We start from the raw sequence: 18,865 nt of genomic DNA on the forward strand, positions 1-18,865 counted from the left end.
CAGGTGCATGACGTCATTTATGGACGGCCCCTTATACTGCTGGGAGGAGAGAGGAATGGGGGGAGATGGAAGTAACTTTTCCCCTCCGTGTCTGTGTAACAAGTATCGGCTGAACATTACGAACGCCACGTCTCCTCCTCCGTCATCGTGAGTTCACGCAAATTCATTTTAAAACGTCTTAAAAAAAGTTCTGTCACGCGTACGTAACAAAAAAAAAGTAAAGCACCGATTTAGGAGTCCGTTTGGCACAAACGAGTGGCTATGGCTTTGGTCTTGTACGTCTTCTTAGTGCAAGCTGAGTTAGTGTAAAAACAAAAAGTGCATTCACCCCCGCTTGGGTGTCAACAGATGACACTGACGTCCGGCAAAACTCGTAAACAGCTGCCGCCGGCATTTGTCGCAATTTGAATTTCAATGTAACAAAATGTCAACAAGTGGTCTGCGTTACTACTCTATTCTGCTGTCTTTATCTTGGATCTTCACATATTCGTCGTAAGGGATATCATTATCCCTCAGCCTGTAACGAGAGGCAAAACGTTACCGGTTGCTTTAACATGCGCGAGAAGACGTACAGAAATAAATGTTTCGTAAGAATACACACAGACACGTCTTCTATAACACCGCAGCATTATTGTATACGAACGGCAAATGTATAACTTTGGACATTTACGCATATATGTACCATGCCATGGGAATGCCCTATGGTTAATTTACTACGTATTTATTATGACATCGCAGTATCGCGAGAGGTGGTGGTGGTTTAGGGTGGGGGGGGGGGCCTTCACCCAGCAGTGGATTGAACATGACTGATATTTTTGTTTTGTTTATTTCATTTGTTACACGGATGATCCCATTTAGCCAGATGTCCGGCTATTTTACAATGGAGATCCGCGGCGTACGAACACAGCAGCAACAACAACAAGACAAAGCCATGTGAAGGCCAATATTGCACAGAGCGAGTGCAGGGTCTTTAAGGACGTACAGAGAAAACTGGATAGGGCCAAGCACAGAGCCGTGAGTAACTTCCTTTGTATTGGGGGTCCTGTCAGATGGTGATGGGGCACCAAGGTGGCAAGATGTAAACTACCTCGCTAGGTATACAGGAGGAGTCATCTTCTTGGTTGTTTCGGTAAAGTCACGTAGAAGGGAAAGACGTCTTTCCGACAGACCTGTTCTTCACCTGAGGACGGCTGCTTGCGTTGTGGCCGAAACGTCGTGAGAATTGTATTTTATTATGTTTTATTTTTATTATTTTATTATTTCCCTTCTACGTGACTTTACCGAAAGAACCAATAAGATGAATCCCTGCAGTCACGAAAGCTTTAAATCGATATACAGGAGGAGGTCGTGGGTTTGATGCCGACCCTGACACTTAAATATTTGGAGTTTGCATGTTATTCCCGTGGTCGCGTTTATTTTTCTCCGGGTCTTCCGGTTTTGCCCTCCACATTTACAAACACACGCTTAGAGTATTTGGCTGTGATAAATTCCCACATGATAAGCCACTTATGAGATATCATTTGTGGCCCAGATCGTATCTGAAAAAGAACTATATCGCTCAGTGGGTCTGACCTGGTAAAAGAAAACGTTTCATAAAGCTTTTTTTTATCGTACGATTGACAGAGACATAGTTGCAAATCAAGGAGTTGCACGATGGTGATGATGACCACATTTAAATGTCTACTCACACGACACACTTCAAGCAGGTGTTGTCTTTGAGGGCAGAAGCGATGGCCTCGGCGCCGAGCACGGTAAATTTATTTTTGTTCAACCTAAACGGGGAGATGAACACATTACAGTCGCTCTTCGGTTAACGTTATTTTTAATCCGTTCCACGAAAACTACTGTTAGCCGAAATAACCGTTCATCGAAATCACCGACCAGTAGTATTCATAATAAATGTTTTTGGGTTAGATCTCGTTATTATAAATGTGTCGCAACCCTCCACCATCCGACACGGCCAATCAGTAAAAAATGTGTCACGTTTACAAAACGCCAATTAGTTACTTCTTTAGCCCACCGGTGTATTTCAAGAGTGAATCCACAACATTTAGGATTTGAGTACGACGTTTCGCTGGTAATTACATCCAGCATCTTCGGGCAATTTGTCAGAATAGTGAAGCCATCCATCTGCTTCTGGAAGCAAACTGTGTGCACGCCCTCCCTCATGGCCTTGTGCCATTCCAATGACTTACACGTACGTCATCGGAATGGAATCGAAATAAAATGTTACAACGTACGCATGTCACTGGAACGGGAAAGGGCTTAGACACCTTACGTCGTTCTGCACTCTGGCCCCAAGGCCTCGTTTAAATATTTAAAAGGGATTCACGCACAGGGGCGGCATCCTCACCACAGCTGCTCGAGGTGCATTTTTCCACGGATGGCGTCGGCGAGGATGAAGGCCTCCTCGTCCGTCAGGGAGTTCTCCCCGAGCCTGCCTCGACCGGACACAAAATGAAATCGCTCGGCACGGAACTCTGGAACGCCGCTCGCTGGGGAAAGGACACCAGGATTTGGTGGTGGACAGACGGTGTCAACGGTGCATCAGTTCAACGTCGTTCTTAGGGTGCTTCAAATCGTGCCTGTGAGAAATGGTCAATTGGATAGGCTCGTTAATGATGCATAATTTCAACGTCGTTCGTACGGTCACAGCACGTCCTTCATATCGTGCCTGTGAGAATTGGTTAATTGGGTAGACGTGTCAATGGGATATACGTGTCAATGGGATATACGTGTCAATGGGATAGACGTGAATTGGATAGACGCGCCATTGATGAATCAGTTCAGCATCGTTCGCATGGTTACGACACACGCTTCAACTAGTGCCCGTGAGAATTGGCTCTGCTCAATTCGAATATGTTGGGGAGTGGTTTAACGCAATGGTTAGTACAATGTGTTACAAATCTGGAACATCGGACCAGGGTATCTCGGTTAATTTCACAACGTGCTAATTACTGCACAATTTTTTTTCAACACTCGCTATACTCGAAAGTAAAAACAATTCTCATCCTGGCAAAGGTGCTTATTCAGATGAGAGCCATCACACGTATCCCAGGTAAAATACGGCAAGTCCTGCACACCAACCAGAGATCCTGCAGGGTGGAGTTCTTGAGGAGAGCCTCAGACAGTCGTCTGACGCCTTCATTGCCAATGCCATTGCCCACCAGGCTGTTGCACAGGGGACACACACAGACACATTAACAGCAGAAATTCAAGGTTCACGTTCAATTTGTTCAACCGGGTGAGTGGCCGATGCAACTGCTGCAGGTGAGACTCATCCTGGTCGTTTGAGTTCTCATCTAGCTTGAACAAAATCAACTTGGAGGAACTTGCAGCTCCAACCCAGGTGTGACCACAGTTCTCCAACCCCTGCTGAACCTGCGCTCTGAGCAGCGGGAGGAGCAGCGACTGTCAATGAAATAGAACCTTGTTTTTCTTTCAAATTGCCCCGTAAAGAATGGTCTATATTGAGCCGCATCGGAACATCAAACGGCAGGTGCGGCTATCTCCTCCTACACCGATGGACAATTAAGAGTAGCTCCCAGTGCGACTGCGGCCACCATTCTCAGCCCATGGGCCACATAGTAACACCGTCGCCCCCTTAAATCATTTGCTCGAAGATTTTCAGACATTCATTAGGTGTGTGCGAGTCTGTGTGTATGGTGTAGCGGTTCTGGTGCAGCGCTACGAAAACCCAGCGACCAGAGTTCCATGCCCGCTCACGACCAACATCGGTGACGAATATCTGAACCGGTGTTGGGCCTCCCCCAGGTCTACTCAGTCTCAAATGAGTACCTGGTGCAGCGTGTAAACATCGCCACTGGGGAGACAAAGGCGGCCGAGCGAGGTACTGGCCACCCACCCCCCTCGTGTGCCGTGCCGGCCTTTATAAGTGATACTCGCTAACAGCACTTGCCCCAACAGTCTGTTTAGGCTACACGGGGGATCTTTGTGTAAGTCTATGAATTACCACGAGTCAATATCTCAAGCAGTAACGTCACTGCCTAATTATAATTATTCACCAATGGGTTTATATATGGGTCTATGAGTCTGTTAGTCTGTTTATGTATATCACGTTGTCCTGCACTATTTAAGACTGGAAGCAGGTGGATGGCTTCACTATTCTGGCAAATCGCCCGATGATGCTGGATGTAATTGCCAGTGAAACGTCGTACTCAAATTGTAAATGTTGTGGATTCACTCTTCAACACGCCGGTGGGCTGAAGTAGTAACTATTTGTCGTTTTGTTTACGTGACAAAGCCATTACTGATTGGCCGTGTCGGGTGGTGGAGGGTTTCGGCACATTTATACTTCTAACCCAAAAAACCTTTATCAATGAATAATATTGGTCGAGAAAGCCTACGTGTTAGAATTGCAACTATTTACCACGAGGCTACTCCTGAAACCATCCGCTGGCTCTCTCACCAACTTCGACACGAATGTATAAACCTTAAGCAATGGAACAAACGAATAAGTGAGGAAGACACTTTATGTATGCAACTCTTGTGTTGTTGTCTAATTAACTGCATACGTAGAAATATAAGCCAGCAACCCACCCAGTTTTCGGCAGGTTAACCCTTTTCCATTCCAAGACGTCTGCAGGTTGCAGGGTGGGTGTCACGTTCACCGATGAATCTCGGAACGCGCAACCGGCTCAGCCTTCATTTTATTTCGAGAGGCATAGCGCCGTTGTTTTTAAAGACATTGTACTCGCCGCAGAGAACTGTAGCGACACGACCGCACTCTACGATAGATGGCGTCAAACTGTGGCACGCGTCCTCCCGCATAGCCTTGTGGGAGCCCCGGTACAAATAAAGTTATTTTATTTTAGTTTTTCTTCCGTTTCCATTCCGATGACGTACACATACATCCCACGTACGTCATCGGAACGGGAAAGGGGTGAAGTCCACTGGACCGAGACTCGCAGCAAATAAAACGAAGTACTAACAAAACAGGACGTCATTATTAGCTACGGACAAGGTGAGATGACGCAGTGGGAACAGAGGTGGACGGCGCGGGTACCTGAGCCAGGTGAGCGGCGTATTTTGCTCCAGCACCTCTGCGAACGCCACAGCCCCCCGGTCGCCGATTGCGTTGCCCCACAAACTGGGGGACAGAGCGACACACAGAACCGCAGTGGTTACGCGCAGCTCGCTAAAACCTGATTTTTTGTTATATATTACAAAGAAATCGCTTGACATGCAGGTGCTGGGTGATTTATATTGCACAATCGAGAGGGATGGAGATAGTCTGGGGTGGCCCTCATCCAGCAGTAGATTGACAATAGGCGATCATGAAGACACAAACTCCAAGTGGCAGAACCACTGGTGGCCGTTAAAGCTGCGATGAAAGAAAATGACACTTGCAGTCCTTTATCAATCCACTGCCGGTCAGTGCGGGTTTGGCAAAGGGGGGAGACACACGACCGATTCGGATATCGCTCGCCAACAATGTTCGCCATGGCCAGGAATTTAACTCAAGATTTCTTAGATCAACCACTCCACCCACAGCCCTACCCCAAGGCCAAGATACATTCGGGGAATCTTTAGGGCTATCTCACCGGCAACGCATTTACTGTGAGCAACTATGGCAACTTGGTAAGATGATGGCAGAAGAGCGACTGAGTTGTGTCTGGCCAATGAACGCAGAGTTTGTTGAACTTTGACGTTGGCGATAAGTGATTGGTCGAGAGAGCACGCAACGTCGGGAAGTCACGTGACGATGTCTGCCCGCGATCTGAATGGAAGCTGTCAATTCAAGAAGCGTGTTAATAACTCCATAAGAGGTTTTTTTTTTTTGGGGTTGGATCTCGTAAATATAAATGTGTCGTTCAACCCGCCACCACCCGACAGTCAATTAGTAAGGTTTGTCACGTAAACAGAATATGACAATCCATTACGAGTACAGCACACCGGTGTGTTGGAGAGTAAAAGATAAGAAATATTTTTTTTTTTACTTTTTTAAAAACACGCTTTAATGAAATGTACCCTACTAGTAATGGAAGAACTGCACATCTCCAGGAAGTGGCCCCGAGGCTTGCCATAACGTAAGGGACCGTGGTGATTTACAGCCAACGTTAGTTGAGCGTGAACAATGAGACCCAAGCCGAAACATAACATATAAAAAATAATTTTAAAATATTTGTATTTTATTTTTATGATAGAATATAGTATTGTCATCAGTATGACACAAGCATACCAAGTTTGCAGTCGATACCACATTGGGAAGTGGGTTAAAATTGAGATACAAGATTTGAGGATACAATGACAACAACAACAGACAGAGTGAGTTAATAGAAAACGTGTGATAATATTGGTCGCGAAAGCGTACGTGTTAAACCGTGTTAAATAACTCTATTACACCTCTAACAGTGTTGCTTGTTTGCTGTCCACTTGATGTTTTAGGCCTTTGGGCCCCGTGTGCTCAGCAGCTGTTTGTCAGAAATAAAACGTGTCCTGGAAATTTTGTATTGTCTGTTATTGTAACGTTTTGACCCCGTGCCCCTATCGGACATCTGCGAAAAAGAGCTTCATAGCTCTTCGGATTCCTCCTGTATCAATACATATTCTGATTCTGGATGGCAGTTCTCCGATGACAGAACACAACACGCAAGTGTGCCCGAGTCCCCACGAGGCGATCTTCCACTTAGGACTTTGTTGAAATTCCTCACAAAACATTAACAAACATCCGTACGCGCAGGAAACCTTCTATTCCGGAGCCCCGCCCCCCCGCCCCCCCTTTTACCTAATATCCACTCATACCCCAAATCCCACACTTATACCCCATAACCCCTCTCTCTCATAACCCCCCAAACCTTAAACCCCCCCTCATACTCCATATCCCACAGTTATATCCCGTAACCCCCCTCTCTCATACCGCCCCCCCTTAAACCCCCCCCCCTCATGGCCCCCACACTTAGACCCCATAACCCCCCTCTCTCATAACCCCCCCTTAAACCCCCCCCTCATTCCCCCATATCCCCATATCCCACAGTTATCAAATCACTCCTCCAGTCCTCCGCCAATCCCCGGCCTCGTTTCTGCCCAGTTTATTTAATTATTTTAGACGGTGTCTCCCCGCCGCCCCCCTCCCGCCTGTCCTCACCTCACCAGCACGACACAAATACAAAGACCCCCCGTATAGCCTCAACAGACTGTAGGGGCAAGTGCTGTTAACGAGCACCTATAAAGGCCAGCACTGGCACACGAGGGGGTGGGTGGCCAACACCATGCCTGGCCGCCTTTGTCTCCCCAGTGGCGATGTTTTTACACACCGCACCAGGTACTCATTTGAGGCTGAGTCGACCTAGATGGAGGCCCGGGACCGGTTCAGATAATCGTCACACTGGTGTTGGCCGTGAGCGGGAATCGAACCCGGGTCGCCGGGTTCATAGCACAGCGTAGCACTCACCACTACACTACCGCTCCCCCAAAATCACACACACACCTCACACACACACCTGACACACACACTCTGACACACACCTCACACACACACACCTCACACACACCTCACACACACACCTCACACGCACCTCACACCTCACATACACACCTCACACACACACACACTCTCACACACACACACTCTCACACACCCTTATACACACCCCTCACACACACCTCACACACACCTCACATACACACCTCACACACACACACCTCACACACACACACTCTCACACACACCTCACACACACCTCACATACACACCTCACACACACACACTGACACACACACACATCTCACACACACACCTCACACACTCTGACACACACCACACTCTCACACACACCTCACACACACACTCTCTCACACACACCTCACACACTCTCACACACCTCACACACACACTCTGACACACACACCACACACACACCTCACACACACTCTCATACACACACACTCTCACACACACACCATACACACACACACCTCACACACACTCTCTCACACACCTCACACACACCTCACACACACACACCTCACACACACACCTCACACACACACACCTCACACACCACACACACCTCACACACACACCTCACACACACACCTCACACACACACACACGAGCAACTGGTTCATTGTTTGGTTGGCGGCCTTTTTCTGTTGAAACCGCGGGCGACAGAGATCTAAATGACAAACAAAGTTTACCCGACGATCTTGACAGAGCGGTTGCGCTTCAGCGCATCTGCCAGCAGCACGGCGCCTGCGCCCGTGAACTCATTCCCGCCGAGCCTGAGGGGGGGGTGAAGGGGGGTCACAGGCGACAAGCAGCGAGTCAGGGCTGTCGATAGGGGGGGGCGGGAGAGGGAGCGGGGTATGGGGGAAAATCACACCACGTGCCCCCCCCCAACCCCTTAAAACTAAAAAATTATTACATCTGACACCGTGATGTCAAAGCGAGGCACCCCCTCCACCCAAAGCGTGCCCCCCCCCCGCACCCAAACCGCCCCTCCCGCCACCGAAAGCACCCTCCCCCCCAATGCGCGGGGTCCGGGGCGGTCGCCCCGATTCTCCATACCCTAGGGACGGCTTTGCGCTGGGGGGCACACAAACAGAGAGAGGCGTCGCGGTCAATGCAGTCGCTGCGTCTGCCAAACAAACCGCTGCTTTTCACCACTCCCGGTAGCTCTTTAAGATACAGTGTGCAAATGTGTGTGCGTGTGTATACATACACACGCACTGTATATGTACATTCAACAAAAACGAGAGAGAAGCAGCCGGAGAGGACACAATTCTCCGGAAGAACCTGCCGACGCAAGATTTACGATTTAGAGAAAAAGGGAAGAGGTTATAAGGATCGGGGGGAGGTGTTAGGGGTGTGGGGTTACAGGTTGGGTTAGCGGGTTAGGGAGGCTGAGATGACTCGAAGGAACACAACGTTCAGGGGAGTGGGGGGGGGAGAGACCCACTATTAACAATGATCACACTGTTGGCTGATGATGACAACCAAAGACCCCCAAGGTGTTCAACGGAGAGTTCCCATCACGTGCCAACCATATCCACCGGGGGTCTCTCACTTGAGTTGCTCAATGGTGCTGCTCTTCTCGATGAACTTCGCCAGGTCGGGCGCGATGACGTCCGTCAAGCTGTTCTTAAAGAGCCTGCCAGTGGAAAAAAAAAGTTACACTCACTTCGAGGCAAGACGTCAACGCAAAATGCCCGACGCTAGACGTACATACGTTGAACTTCTTTCGCACCATACGTAGCCAACCGTGCTAATCGGAGGTGCGGGGGGAAGGACAACAACCTCAACACAAAAAGCAGCTGTAAAAAAATTACTTTCCAATGTGCATTTAAAAGTGCATAGCTCCAAGTGATTTCCTAATATCAGAAGGAAGAGCGTTCCAGACGGCCACAGAAGCGCATCTAAAAGCATGCGATGCAGTGACCACTGTCTTTGTTAGATGGCCAGCCAAGAGCTGCTGCTGCTGCTGCTGCTGCGAGGATGACCGGAGTTCACATGACGGTTTACGCTCATTGACGCCTCAATCCCTCCGCTGGCTCGCAGTCTCAATCCCCCCGGGTCAATTCCGAGATGGCGTTCAGCATCCGCAAGATTTCCACCCCGTGCACTTGCTCTGTGCGAGAACGAGACGCTGCATCAACAGGAGGGCGACCGTTGCCGGCAACAATCACCGGGCAACGGTCGCCGCACCATAATCCTGTTGCCTAAATCTGGACTACAATCTGATCGCAGCTGCCGGTTGGTTGGCGACTTCCAATCAGATGACGGATAGGCACCACGTGACTTGGTTGTGTGGTCTGTAGACCATATAATTGATCATCACTTAAACAAAAAACTCGTTTTCATTGATTAGACACACCTCCCGCATGCGACAGTCATACAAAGTTGCTTTAGCTGCTCACAGTAAATCCGTTGCCGGTGACAATTGCCCTTCAGTTGCTTTAATGTCCTTGTAGCGGCGGTGCTGTCGCTGCAAAGGTGTAGGCCTGAGGGTAATGCCCACTGAGCTGTATAGCTCTTTTTTAGAAGCGACCTGGCCACAAATGATAGCTCAACGAAGTGGCTTATCGTCTTGTAGAAATTTATAGCAGCCAAATACTCTGAACGCATGTTACAAAATGTGGAGGGAAAAACCGGAGGACCTGGATAAAATTCCACACGATCACGGGGAGAATAGGACCTCCTGTATACCAGGTGAGGTAGTTAACATCTCGCCGCCGTTGACCACAGTTGATCGCCAGTTCGCGTGTGGTGAGGTAAATGGTGATTCCTCCCACTTCTTCCAAGACATATACCCAGAATGGATTCGTAGGTCAAGTAAAAACAATAGTAATAAGCTGCATTTATAAAGCCCCTTTCAATGACAAAGTACTCGAGGCTCCGCACATCGCAGGCCAAGCGGAGGAAACACTAAGAAGACAGTGAGAAAAGCTAATGCAGAGAAGTAAAGCAAGAGAGAATCGGCGTGTGCCGAGGCAGGTTTAAACACCGCCGTTGTATCGTTGTGTCCGAATCGTGACCAACACTGGCAGTGGTCCCTTTCCGCCAGCAGTGGCGTGAGCAAGCAATCGCAGGGCTAGACGTTTTTGTTGTTGTTGTTGTTGTTTATCACAACTAAACACGGCGGCTGAAGTCGGGACAGTCCCCCTCGTTTGCACGGCAGGCCGTGTGGTGGAGGGCCGCTTACCCAAGGTACTTCAAGGTGTTGTGCTTCATCAACTCCGGCAGCAGGACGCGGATGCCGTCGTCCGTTATCCGGTTACTGCTCACTCTGGAATACAAATGAAGAAGGGACGGAAAGAGGCGGGCGGGGGTAAGCGTGGAAATTGATTACCCAGGAAAGCCTTGCAGAGTCCGGAGACTCGGCAAGGAAACGTTTTCGCAGTGGGGAGTGGGGGGGGCAACGATTGCTATGTGTTTCTCAATGAGGTTTTGAGTCATTTGTTAAAATTTTGACCAGGATGCACACACTGGCCTAACATTCTAAACAAGTCGGAAAACCATTTGCATGCACGTTGAACGGTACGTAGACAACCGTGCTAATCCGAGTCTTGGGGGTAGGATAACAAATGAGAATTTGGGAGGGGGATAAAAAATAAATATTTCCCGCGAGCGTGTACACCGCGCGCCCACCGCAGCTGGTCCAGCTTGTGCAGGCACGGCAGCAGTTGGTGCAAGCCCAGGTCCTCGATGTGGTTGTTGTCGAGCTCGGCCGACACGGCCGACCTGGCGTGCCGCAGCACGAAAGCCAGGTGCGTGCAGTGCGCCGGCCCCACCAACGCGTAGTTCAGCTTCACGAAGCTCGGCACGTCGCGCGCCAGCCGCCGCGCCACCGCCTCGTCGCCAAACTCGTGGGCGCAGCACACCACCCACAGGAAGTCGCACGTCAAGTGGCCACGATAGCTGGCCATGTCGCGGCGCGTCAGTCGGACGCTCGCCGCAAGATCCTCCAGGTGAACGCGCAGGCACCGGCGCAGGTGCGCGCGCAGCGCCCCGCGCTTCCGCTTGAAGGCGCCGCCGCCGCGGTCCACCATCTTCAACAGCGTCGCGGAGTGCCGCTCAGACAGGAGGCCGCTGAGGAACTGCGACACCAACTGCAGGTTGCTCTTCTCTGAGTCGATGAGCTTGCGGCACTGGTTCCGCCGCTGCCAACCGACCACGCACGCCGGCGCCAGCCTCCGCCACGGAGTCGCTCGCGAGAAGTTGGGGAAGTGCCCGAGCACGTCGCGCGCGCTTCGGTCGGCGCTCAGCACCAGGAGGAGCGCGGCGAAGAAAGCCTGGAAGGTGACGTGCATGAACACGAACACGTCCTCCGTGCCGAAGCCGCGGTAGCTCTGCGACTTGATGAGGAAGCCGTACGCGAGGTCCTCCTCCGTGAGGCCGTGCTCCTTGAGGCGCGACGACGAGAACGAGGTCTCCGACTCCAGCAGCGCCTTCTGGGCGAGGCTGCCCAGCTTGAGCAGCAGCGGCAGGGAGGCGCCGAAGACGGCCTCGCGGTCCCGCTGCGGCCGGCTGTGACACAAGCACACCTCGAGCATGCTCAGGTAAATCTCGGTGATCGTCAGCGACGAGTCTGGGGCCCCCGCCGGCGCCGCCTGGTGTTGCGGCGGCTGCGGCTGCGGCTGCCGGAGCAGACCGTGGCACTGCGACACGATCCAGCAGTAGAGCGGGATTTGGCAGAGGCTGTAGATATTCGGGTCGGACTTGAGCAGCTGCTCCGTGGCCCGGCTGGCGGCGCCCTCGCGCCGCTTGGAAAGGTACGCCATGACGGCATCCTTGGAGAAGCCCGAGGCGACGACGTTCCGCCCGACGTGCGTCTCCAGCATGACCTTCACATCCGAGTTGGTTCGCGACGTCACGACCTTCTTCGCGCCCTTGAGCAGGTTCCCCCGCAAGACGTTGGCGACGAGCGTGAAGGCGGGGGCGGCGCCCTCCGGAGACGCGCACACCGCCACGTCGCCGTCGCCGCCGCCCGCCATGTCTCGCCGGAACTCGTCCATGGCGTCGAACACGAGCAGCGTCCTGTCCGGGCGTCTCAGCACATACTCGAACACCTTGTCGGGGCACGCGTCCGGGCAGCAACAGTTGTTGAAGAGCAGGTCCCTCAGGCAGATCTCCTTCTTCACGTGGTTCAGGTGGCTGCAGGAGAACGAGAAGAGGAACTCGAACTCGGCGTACGCCGCGCCCTTCGACCACTCCCGCCGCAGCTTCTGCACCAGCACGCTCTTGCCGCTGCCCGCGTCGCCCGACAGAAGGACCACGTCCTTGCCGGGCGGCCCGGGGCGGCGGCCGGCGTCGGCGCCGTTGCCGGCCACGGCCGGGGGCGGCGGCAGCAGCGTGTCCAGCGTGAGCACGAAGGGCTCCTCGTCGGCCGCGGTGGGCAGCGCGTGCAGCTGCGTCTCGGTGTAGATGTCGTCGAGGGCGAGGTGGCCAAGGTGGCTGTACATCTGCAGCGACTGCGAGCCGTCCTCGTGGTGCCGACGCAGCTTGGTCTTGTACGCCTCCACTGCGCGCCACAACACGTTTATGCGTTAGCACGTAGTTTACCGGATGGGAAACATGCTTTTTATAATGCAGAGTCGTTCATGCAATTCATCAGAATCAGAACTTATACTGGAGGAATCCGATGAGCTATGAATTTTTCCAGTAGGGGCAGGTCAGAACGTTACAACAACAACAAAAACACGATAGGAGTGTATGTTGAACTTCTTTCGCACCGTGCGAAAGAAGTTCAATATACATACACCGCCCAGTATTCGGTTACACAGGCGGTACGGACACCGTACATCGAGTGGCTCCTGATGCCATCGGATGAATTGCCAGACTCCTCTACACACGATTATATTATTTCGTCAGCTGCTTTTATAAATGTCATAATAAAGAAAGATTAACCAGGGCGGCATGCCGAAAATCGAACCGTGGACCTCTGCAACAAGCGTTGAACTCGCGAACTGACGGGCCATGTCCCCAAGACAAACAACAAACAGTTTGCTTCTTACAGCCCTGCCACTTTGCACAATTACTCCTTTACAGCAGCCGCTCGCCGCAACTTTTCCGCCTCGCCGAGACGTCCCTCGTAAAATGGCAGCAGTTAAAAAAAGATTTCCCGCAGCAACTTGTCGTTCTTTTTTACTTTCACCTGAACGGCGTCGTAAATCTGCGATGGCCACGATCGGCCGCCGGTCTGCAGCTCGTGACGAGTCGAAATGACAGGCGTCGCTGGTGTGGAATCTCTAACGGCTAAAACGATTTTTTATTTTACCAGGTAAAGCCCGCTGAGCTTTATAGCTCTTTTTCAGAAGCAACCTGGCCACAAATGATAGCCTAACATAGTGGCTTATCACGTTGACATCTAGAATAGCTAAATACTGTAAACACATCATATTGGTCATAAATGTGGAGGGAAAAACTGGAGGAACCGGAGAAAAATCCACATGGCCACAGGCAGGGAGACACCGCAAACTACAAAGATACAGGTGCCAGGGTAAGTTACCCCCGCCCTCACCACCCCATGCTGCGATTGGGCGAATAGATCGCACGACGATCGAGCGTCGTTTTCCCACCGGGCGAAGGGAAGTAGTCCTTCTCGGCCACCGCTTTCACGTCGACGCAGCAGAGAAACGCGGCCGCCGCGGCTTCCCCTTTCGTGTGAATCAGATTGAGCAGCTTCCTCACCTGCGGGAACAGAGACCACAGCGCCACTATTCACGCATCGACGGGTCAACTCGAAGGACCGTACGATCGCACCGTACCTAGCCAACTGCGCTAATCGGGCAGTGCGGGGCGAATAAGAGGTGCGGTAAAATGTAACAGGACCCTCCTGAAAGAGAGTCCTGCGACTCAGTGTGGCTTTCCTGGATAAACAAGTAAATTATTATAAACGTTGCCACGAGGTACGTGCTCCGGATTTTCGGATTATTAACGTGCAAACATTTGGAGAATCAGGCCTGGACGCGGCCTGCCGGCGCGCTTCAAAAGCCGCTAATCACGTTTTGCTGGCGCGTCTGCTGCGGAAGCGTCACTCTGTCCCGGTCCTCGTGACTCAAGACGCCGTCCAGCACCAGCTGCTCGGCCAGTACGTCCACATCGTCCAGCTTGTCCACCAGTGCCAGGTGGTGGAGCCGCATCGCAGCCAAGGCGCCGTCGGGGGGCGACGGCACCGCGACAAGCGTCGCGGCGTTGGCGTTGTCGGCGGTGGCGTCGGCGGCGGTGGCGAAGCAGGTGCTGGTGGTGGCGTCGGCGTCGGCTTGGTCCGTGCGGAGCTCGAACCCTGGAGGCACCTGGATGAGCGCCGCCCTCGCAAGCGCTCCCACCAGCTCCGCGGCGGCGTCCTCGCCCTTGCTGCTGACGATGCAGAGCAGCTGGCGCGCCGCGTCGTACGGCGTCCTGGGAGAACGCGATGGAACGCTCACGAAGGCGGCCTGCGGTGCGGCCTGCGGTGCGGCCTCCACCGCTATCATTGTTCAGTCTCACGAAGCCTCGAGAATCTTTTGTTTCCAAGAGGGTCCCGCAAAGTTTATCGCAGTAGAGGGCAACGATTACCGTGTTCCCCAATTGAGTAAATTGCGAGTATTTTTTTTTTTTATTTGGACCAAGATGTTGGCGCACCATGGCCGACTACTCTTCTCTGAATGAAGCCACAGGATTTTTTTTACTGTGAAGCAGAGGGAACAAATTTTATGTTAAATACACCTGTACGACAGTATTAACCAGGGCGGCCTACTAAAATTCGAACCGCAAGCCATAGACCTACACAAGCTAAAGTAATCATTGTCACCACGGCCATCAACGGACACGGTCTAGCCACTGCTGGATGAAGGCCTCCCCACACCGTCGCTGTGACGCTCATAATCCACCTCCACATGACTTTACATCGTCGCTCCATCGCCACCGCGTGTCCCTGTGCCCTTGCCCCCTTGGTCTACAGCTCCCCCCAGAGTGCATCTTCCATTCCGTGGGGCATAAGGGTTACCTGCCGCACACGATGCTCTCTCTCTCCTCCAGGGAGACGATGTCGCGAGCGAACAGGACGTCCAGGAGGCCCTCCACCTGCGGGCCCATGGCCAGGACGAGCCGCTCCCTGCGGTGGAGGAGCAGGGATGAGGCCTTCGGCCGGTCCTGCGCCGCTCCTCCCTCCGCCATCACCGGCCACCGGGCAAATCGAGCAAATAGATCAGGGCCCCAAGCGGATCAAGGTGGGGGCGGGAGCACCCCTGGATTTAAAGAGAGGCAGGGAACAAAAATAGCAGCGCATCAAACAAAAAAATCAGCTCGAATTCAAATCGTAATAAATAGCTAAAACAAAACGATAATCTCTACCTTAGATGGAGCTATAGACTATAGCAGTGCTAAGTTATTGGTGTACAATGGCATACCCAGAAGCCCGGTATTTTAGGAATCGGGAAAGAACCTAAAGCACCCTCCGCCCACCTCCCACCATTCCCCCCTCTCCCCTCATCATTGGGCTGACGGCTGCAGACAGTTGAGAGGGCCTTGGCCCCCACCCAAGGCCCTCTCAACTCCCTCGGTCGCGGGTGCCCAGTTGGGACAAACCCGGAGACACGCAGCAACACAAACACGGAGACACGTAGAGACACACGGACATGGATACACACGCGGAGATAGAGACACGCATACACCCACACAGTTGAGCAAATTCGTGTCGCCGAGTTTGGCAGTTCCACCTGAATTCCTCCATCATTAGAAGTGAGGGACCGTGAATTATATGTGAACTACCACGCGTTATCACCCATCCCCGGAGCGCCACAGTGGCCAGACGTTAACTACCTCACCTGGTATACAGGAGGTTGTGGGTCCGATCCCGACCCTGACGCCTGCTGTATATTTGGAGTTTGCGGTGTCTCCCTGCCCGTGGTCACGTGGATTTTTCTTCCAATTTTTCCCTCAACATTTAGAAATATGCGTTTTAGAGTATTTGGCTGCTATACATGTCCACGTCACAAGCTAATTTCGTTGAACTATCATTTGTGGCCAGGTCGCTTCTGAAAAAAGCTACATAGCCCAGTGGGCTTTACCTGGTAAAATAAAAAATTGATAAAATAGTGTGCCAGTTTGAAAGCGGTGCCGTGGAATGAAAAAGACGAGTCGTGCTGCTCTTGAGAGCCGCTATGTGATTTTCACTTGGCCTACCTTTCCACGGTATCAGACGTCTTGAAATATCTGTGAGTAACCCACACTTCACCCAGCCACATACAAACCTGCCGAGCGACCTGTGGTTGAACCTATTCGTGCTGGTTGCCGGGTGGACAGAGGAGTGTGACGGCAACTTTAAGATAAACTTTCCTCCAACTACAGTATATTATTTGCGTCTTTCTGTAAAGTCACGTAGACAGGGACATGGATCGGGCCCCCCCTGGGTCTCTGTCCAGTGATGGCCAGGTTCGACACGGCAGAATGCTTGCTGAAGCCACCATGTGTGGATGTGGTGTCGTTTACTGTGAGCGTCCATGGAAGCCGTGCTGTCAGGGTGCCTTGGGGTTTTTGCTCACTGAGCCTCGGATATTATTCCATTGACATCCCAAGCAGCCAGGCATTTCGGCAAACAACAAATAAAAATCGACCTATTACACCCAAAAATCGACCTGCTACACCCATTTCGATTTAAAGCTTTCGTGACTGCAGGGATTCATCTTCTTGGTTCTTTCGGTAAAGTCACGTAGAACTTTACCGAAAGAACCAAGAAGCTGCTACACCCATTTCAAACCTTTTAAAACAGTCTGCTTCAGCAGCAGATCATGCTTTCCCACCTGATGACGGACGCTTGTGTTGCGCCCGAAACGTTGTGATTTATTTCATACCTACGTGGCTTTACCGAAAGAACCAAAGAGTAATAAATAAAAAAATGTCAGATTTGTAATTGCATTCATTCACTCACGGCCCCGACAAGCGTTTGACAGAGACGCCACGAATATTCATGAAACACGCGACTCTGTCACCTGCATCAGCCATGATCAATCCACTGCTGGATGAAGGCCTCCTCTCACTCTTCATAACCATGGCCACTTTATTCCCACCACTACCATCTCGCGTATAACTGCTGTAAACCCCCTTAAATTAAGGCGGTAGATACGTCTGGATAATGTGACGTATTCATACAATCCACCCGGAAATGCCGCTCTACGCACTAGCACGAGAATTCGTCACTCCATCTCCGCAAACCCGGACGCGTTCCATCCCTTGACCCCCACTGCGTTTCCACACGCACCTCCGGTCAGCTTGGCTACGTGCGGTGCGAAAGAAGTTCAAACGTACGTCGAGCCGCTTGCCCACCCCGCCTGCCCGCCCGTCTCTCGATTCACCAGCCGAATTCGTCGCTCCATCTCCGCGACGGACGTTAAAACCCACGGCCGCTCTCTGCGCGATTTATCGCGACGTCGTGGAGGGTGGGGGAGGTTGTCTGGCTGAGCGGGCGACGTCCGGTTAATGATTGACGTCCCCCCCACCACCGTTCTTTCACCACCCACCCACTCGCCACGTTTAAAGCCTAGCGCCTGTGATATTCGGTGGGGGGGGGGGTCGTTATTATCAGCATCCTCAGCAGCAACAGCGTTATCAGCAAGCCAACAACAGTGATCATCACCGGTCAGCATCACCCACCGATTTTGCAGGGACTGCGCGTGTCTCCTGCTCGTTAGGGGAAGAAGCCGTCTTTGTGTGTCGTCTCAATCGGCGAGAGCGAGCCGAGAGAGACGTCTCGGGGTCTGATGCCCGCGCTTTCCAGAGAGAGAGAGATAAAGACGGCGGTGACTTCTTGAGACGGGGAGAGAGAGAGAGAGAACTTCCTGCTCCTTCTCCGGGTTCCTGTTTGAGACAAACTTGGCTGGGCTGGCCGGCCTCGCACTTTCCCAGCTGTTTGTCCGTGCAGTGCAAACTTTTGACGGATCGTCTCCGTCCAAGATTGGCCGCGTGGTGGCGACAAACACCGAGAATTTGGAGAGAAGAGAGCGAAGTTAAACGCGAAGTGTAAGTAGTACTGTATTGGGCTATCGCGACCAATGTTATCTCCATAGATATTAAAGGCAAAGTTGTGATTATGTGTCTGTTCAAAATGTTTAGCGTACTTCCCGACATGCAACAAACTGGAAATTTGCCATGTGGGTACTTTCCAGACTGTACACCATGCACAAATTATTAAAATACACTTTTGTTTTTTTGGAGGGGGAGCTCAATAATGCATATATTTTTTGCACGGCAAGTGAGCTGTGACGTCCCATCTGTCACGTGACCCGGGCATGTGGAAGCGTAACTCATTGTCGTGTCGTGGTTAGCGCGCTGCGCTACGAACCCGGCGACCCGAGTTCGATTCCCGCTCACGACCACCACCGGTGACGATTATTAGAACTGGTCCTGGGCCTCCCCTAGGTTGAC

At 52.0% G+C, this 18,865-nt stretch overlaps 1 protein-coding gene across 1 annotated transcript; it reads right to left on the reverse strand.

Moving 5' to 3' along the window:
• Positions 1-18,625, reverse strand: LOC144732621 (nucleotide-binding oligomerization domain-containing protein 2-like). The gene is made up of 13 exons (XM_078614117.1): positions 18,095-18,625; positions 15,450-15,690; positions 14,467-14,863; positions 14,041-14,152; positions 11,111-12,983; positions 10,665-10,748; positions 9,030-9,113; positions 8,161-8,244; positions 5,027-5,110; positions 3,088-3,171; positions 2,354-2,437; positions 1,689-1,772; positions 1-517 (listed from the first exon to the last, which is right to left on the reverse strand). Exons 2-13 carry the CDS (start codon positions 15,617-15,619, stop codon positions 448-450), a joined length of 3,210 nt encoding a protein of 1,069 aa, XP_078470243.1. The 5' UTR covers positions 15,620-15,690; positions 18,095-18,625; the 3' UTR covers positions 1-447.
• Between the last annotated feature and the right edge of the window lie 240 nt (positions 18,626-18,865).

The sequence above is a fragment of the Lampetra planeri genome, chromosome 43 (assembly GCF_965212315.1).
Source record: "Lampetra planeri chromosome 43, kcLamPlan1.2.h2, whole genome shotgun sequence".
Classification (NCBI taxonomy): Eukaryota; Metazoa; Chordata; class Hyperoartia; order Petromyzontiformes; family Petromyzontidae; genus Lampetra; species Lampetra planeri.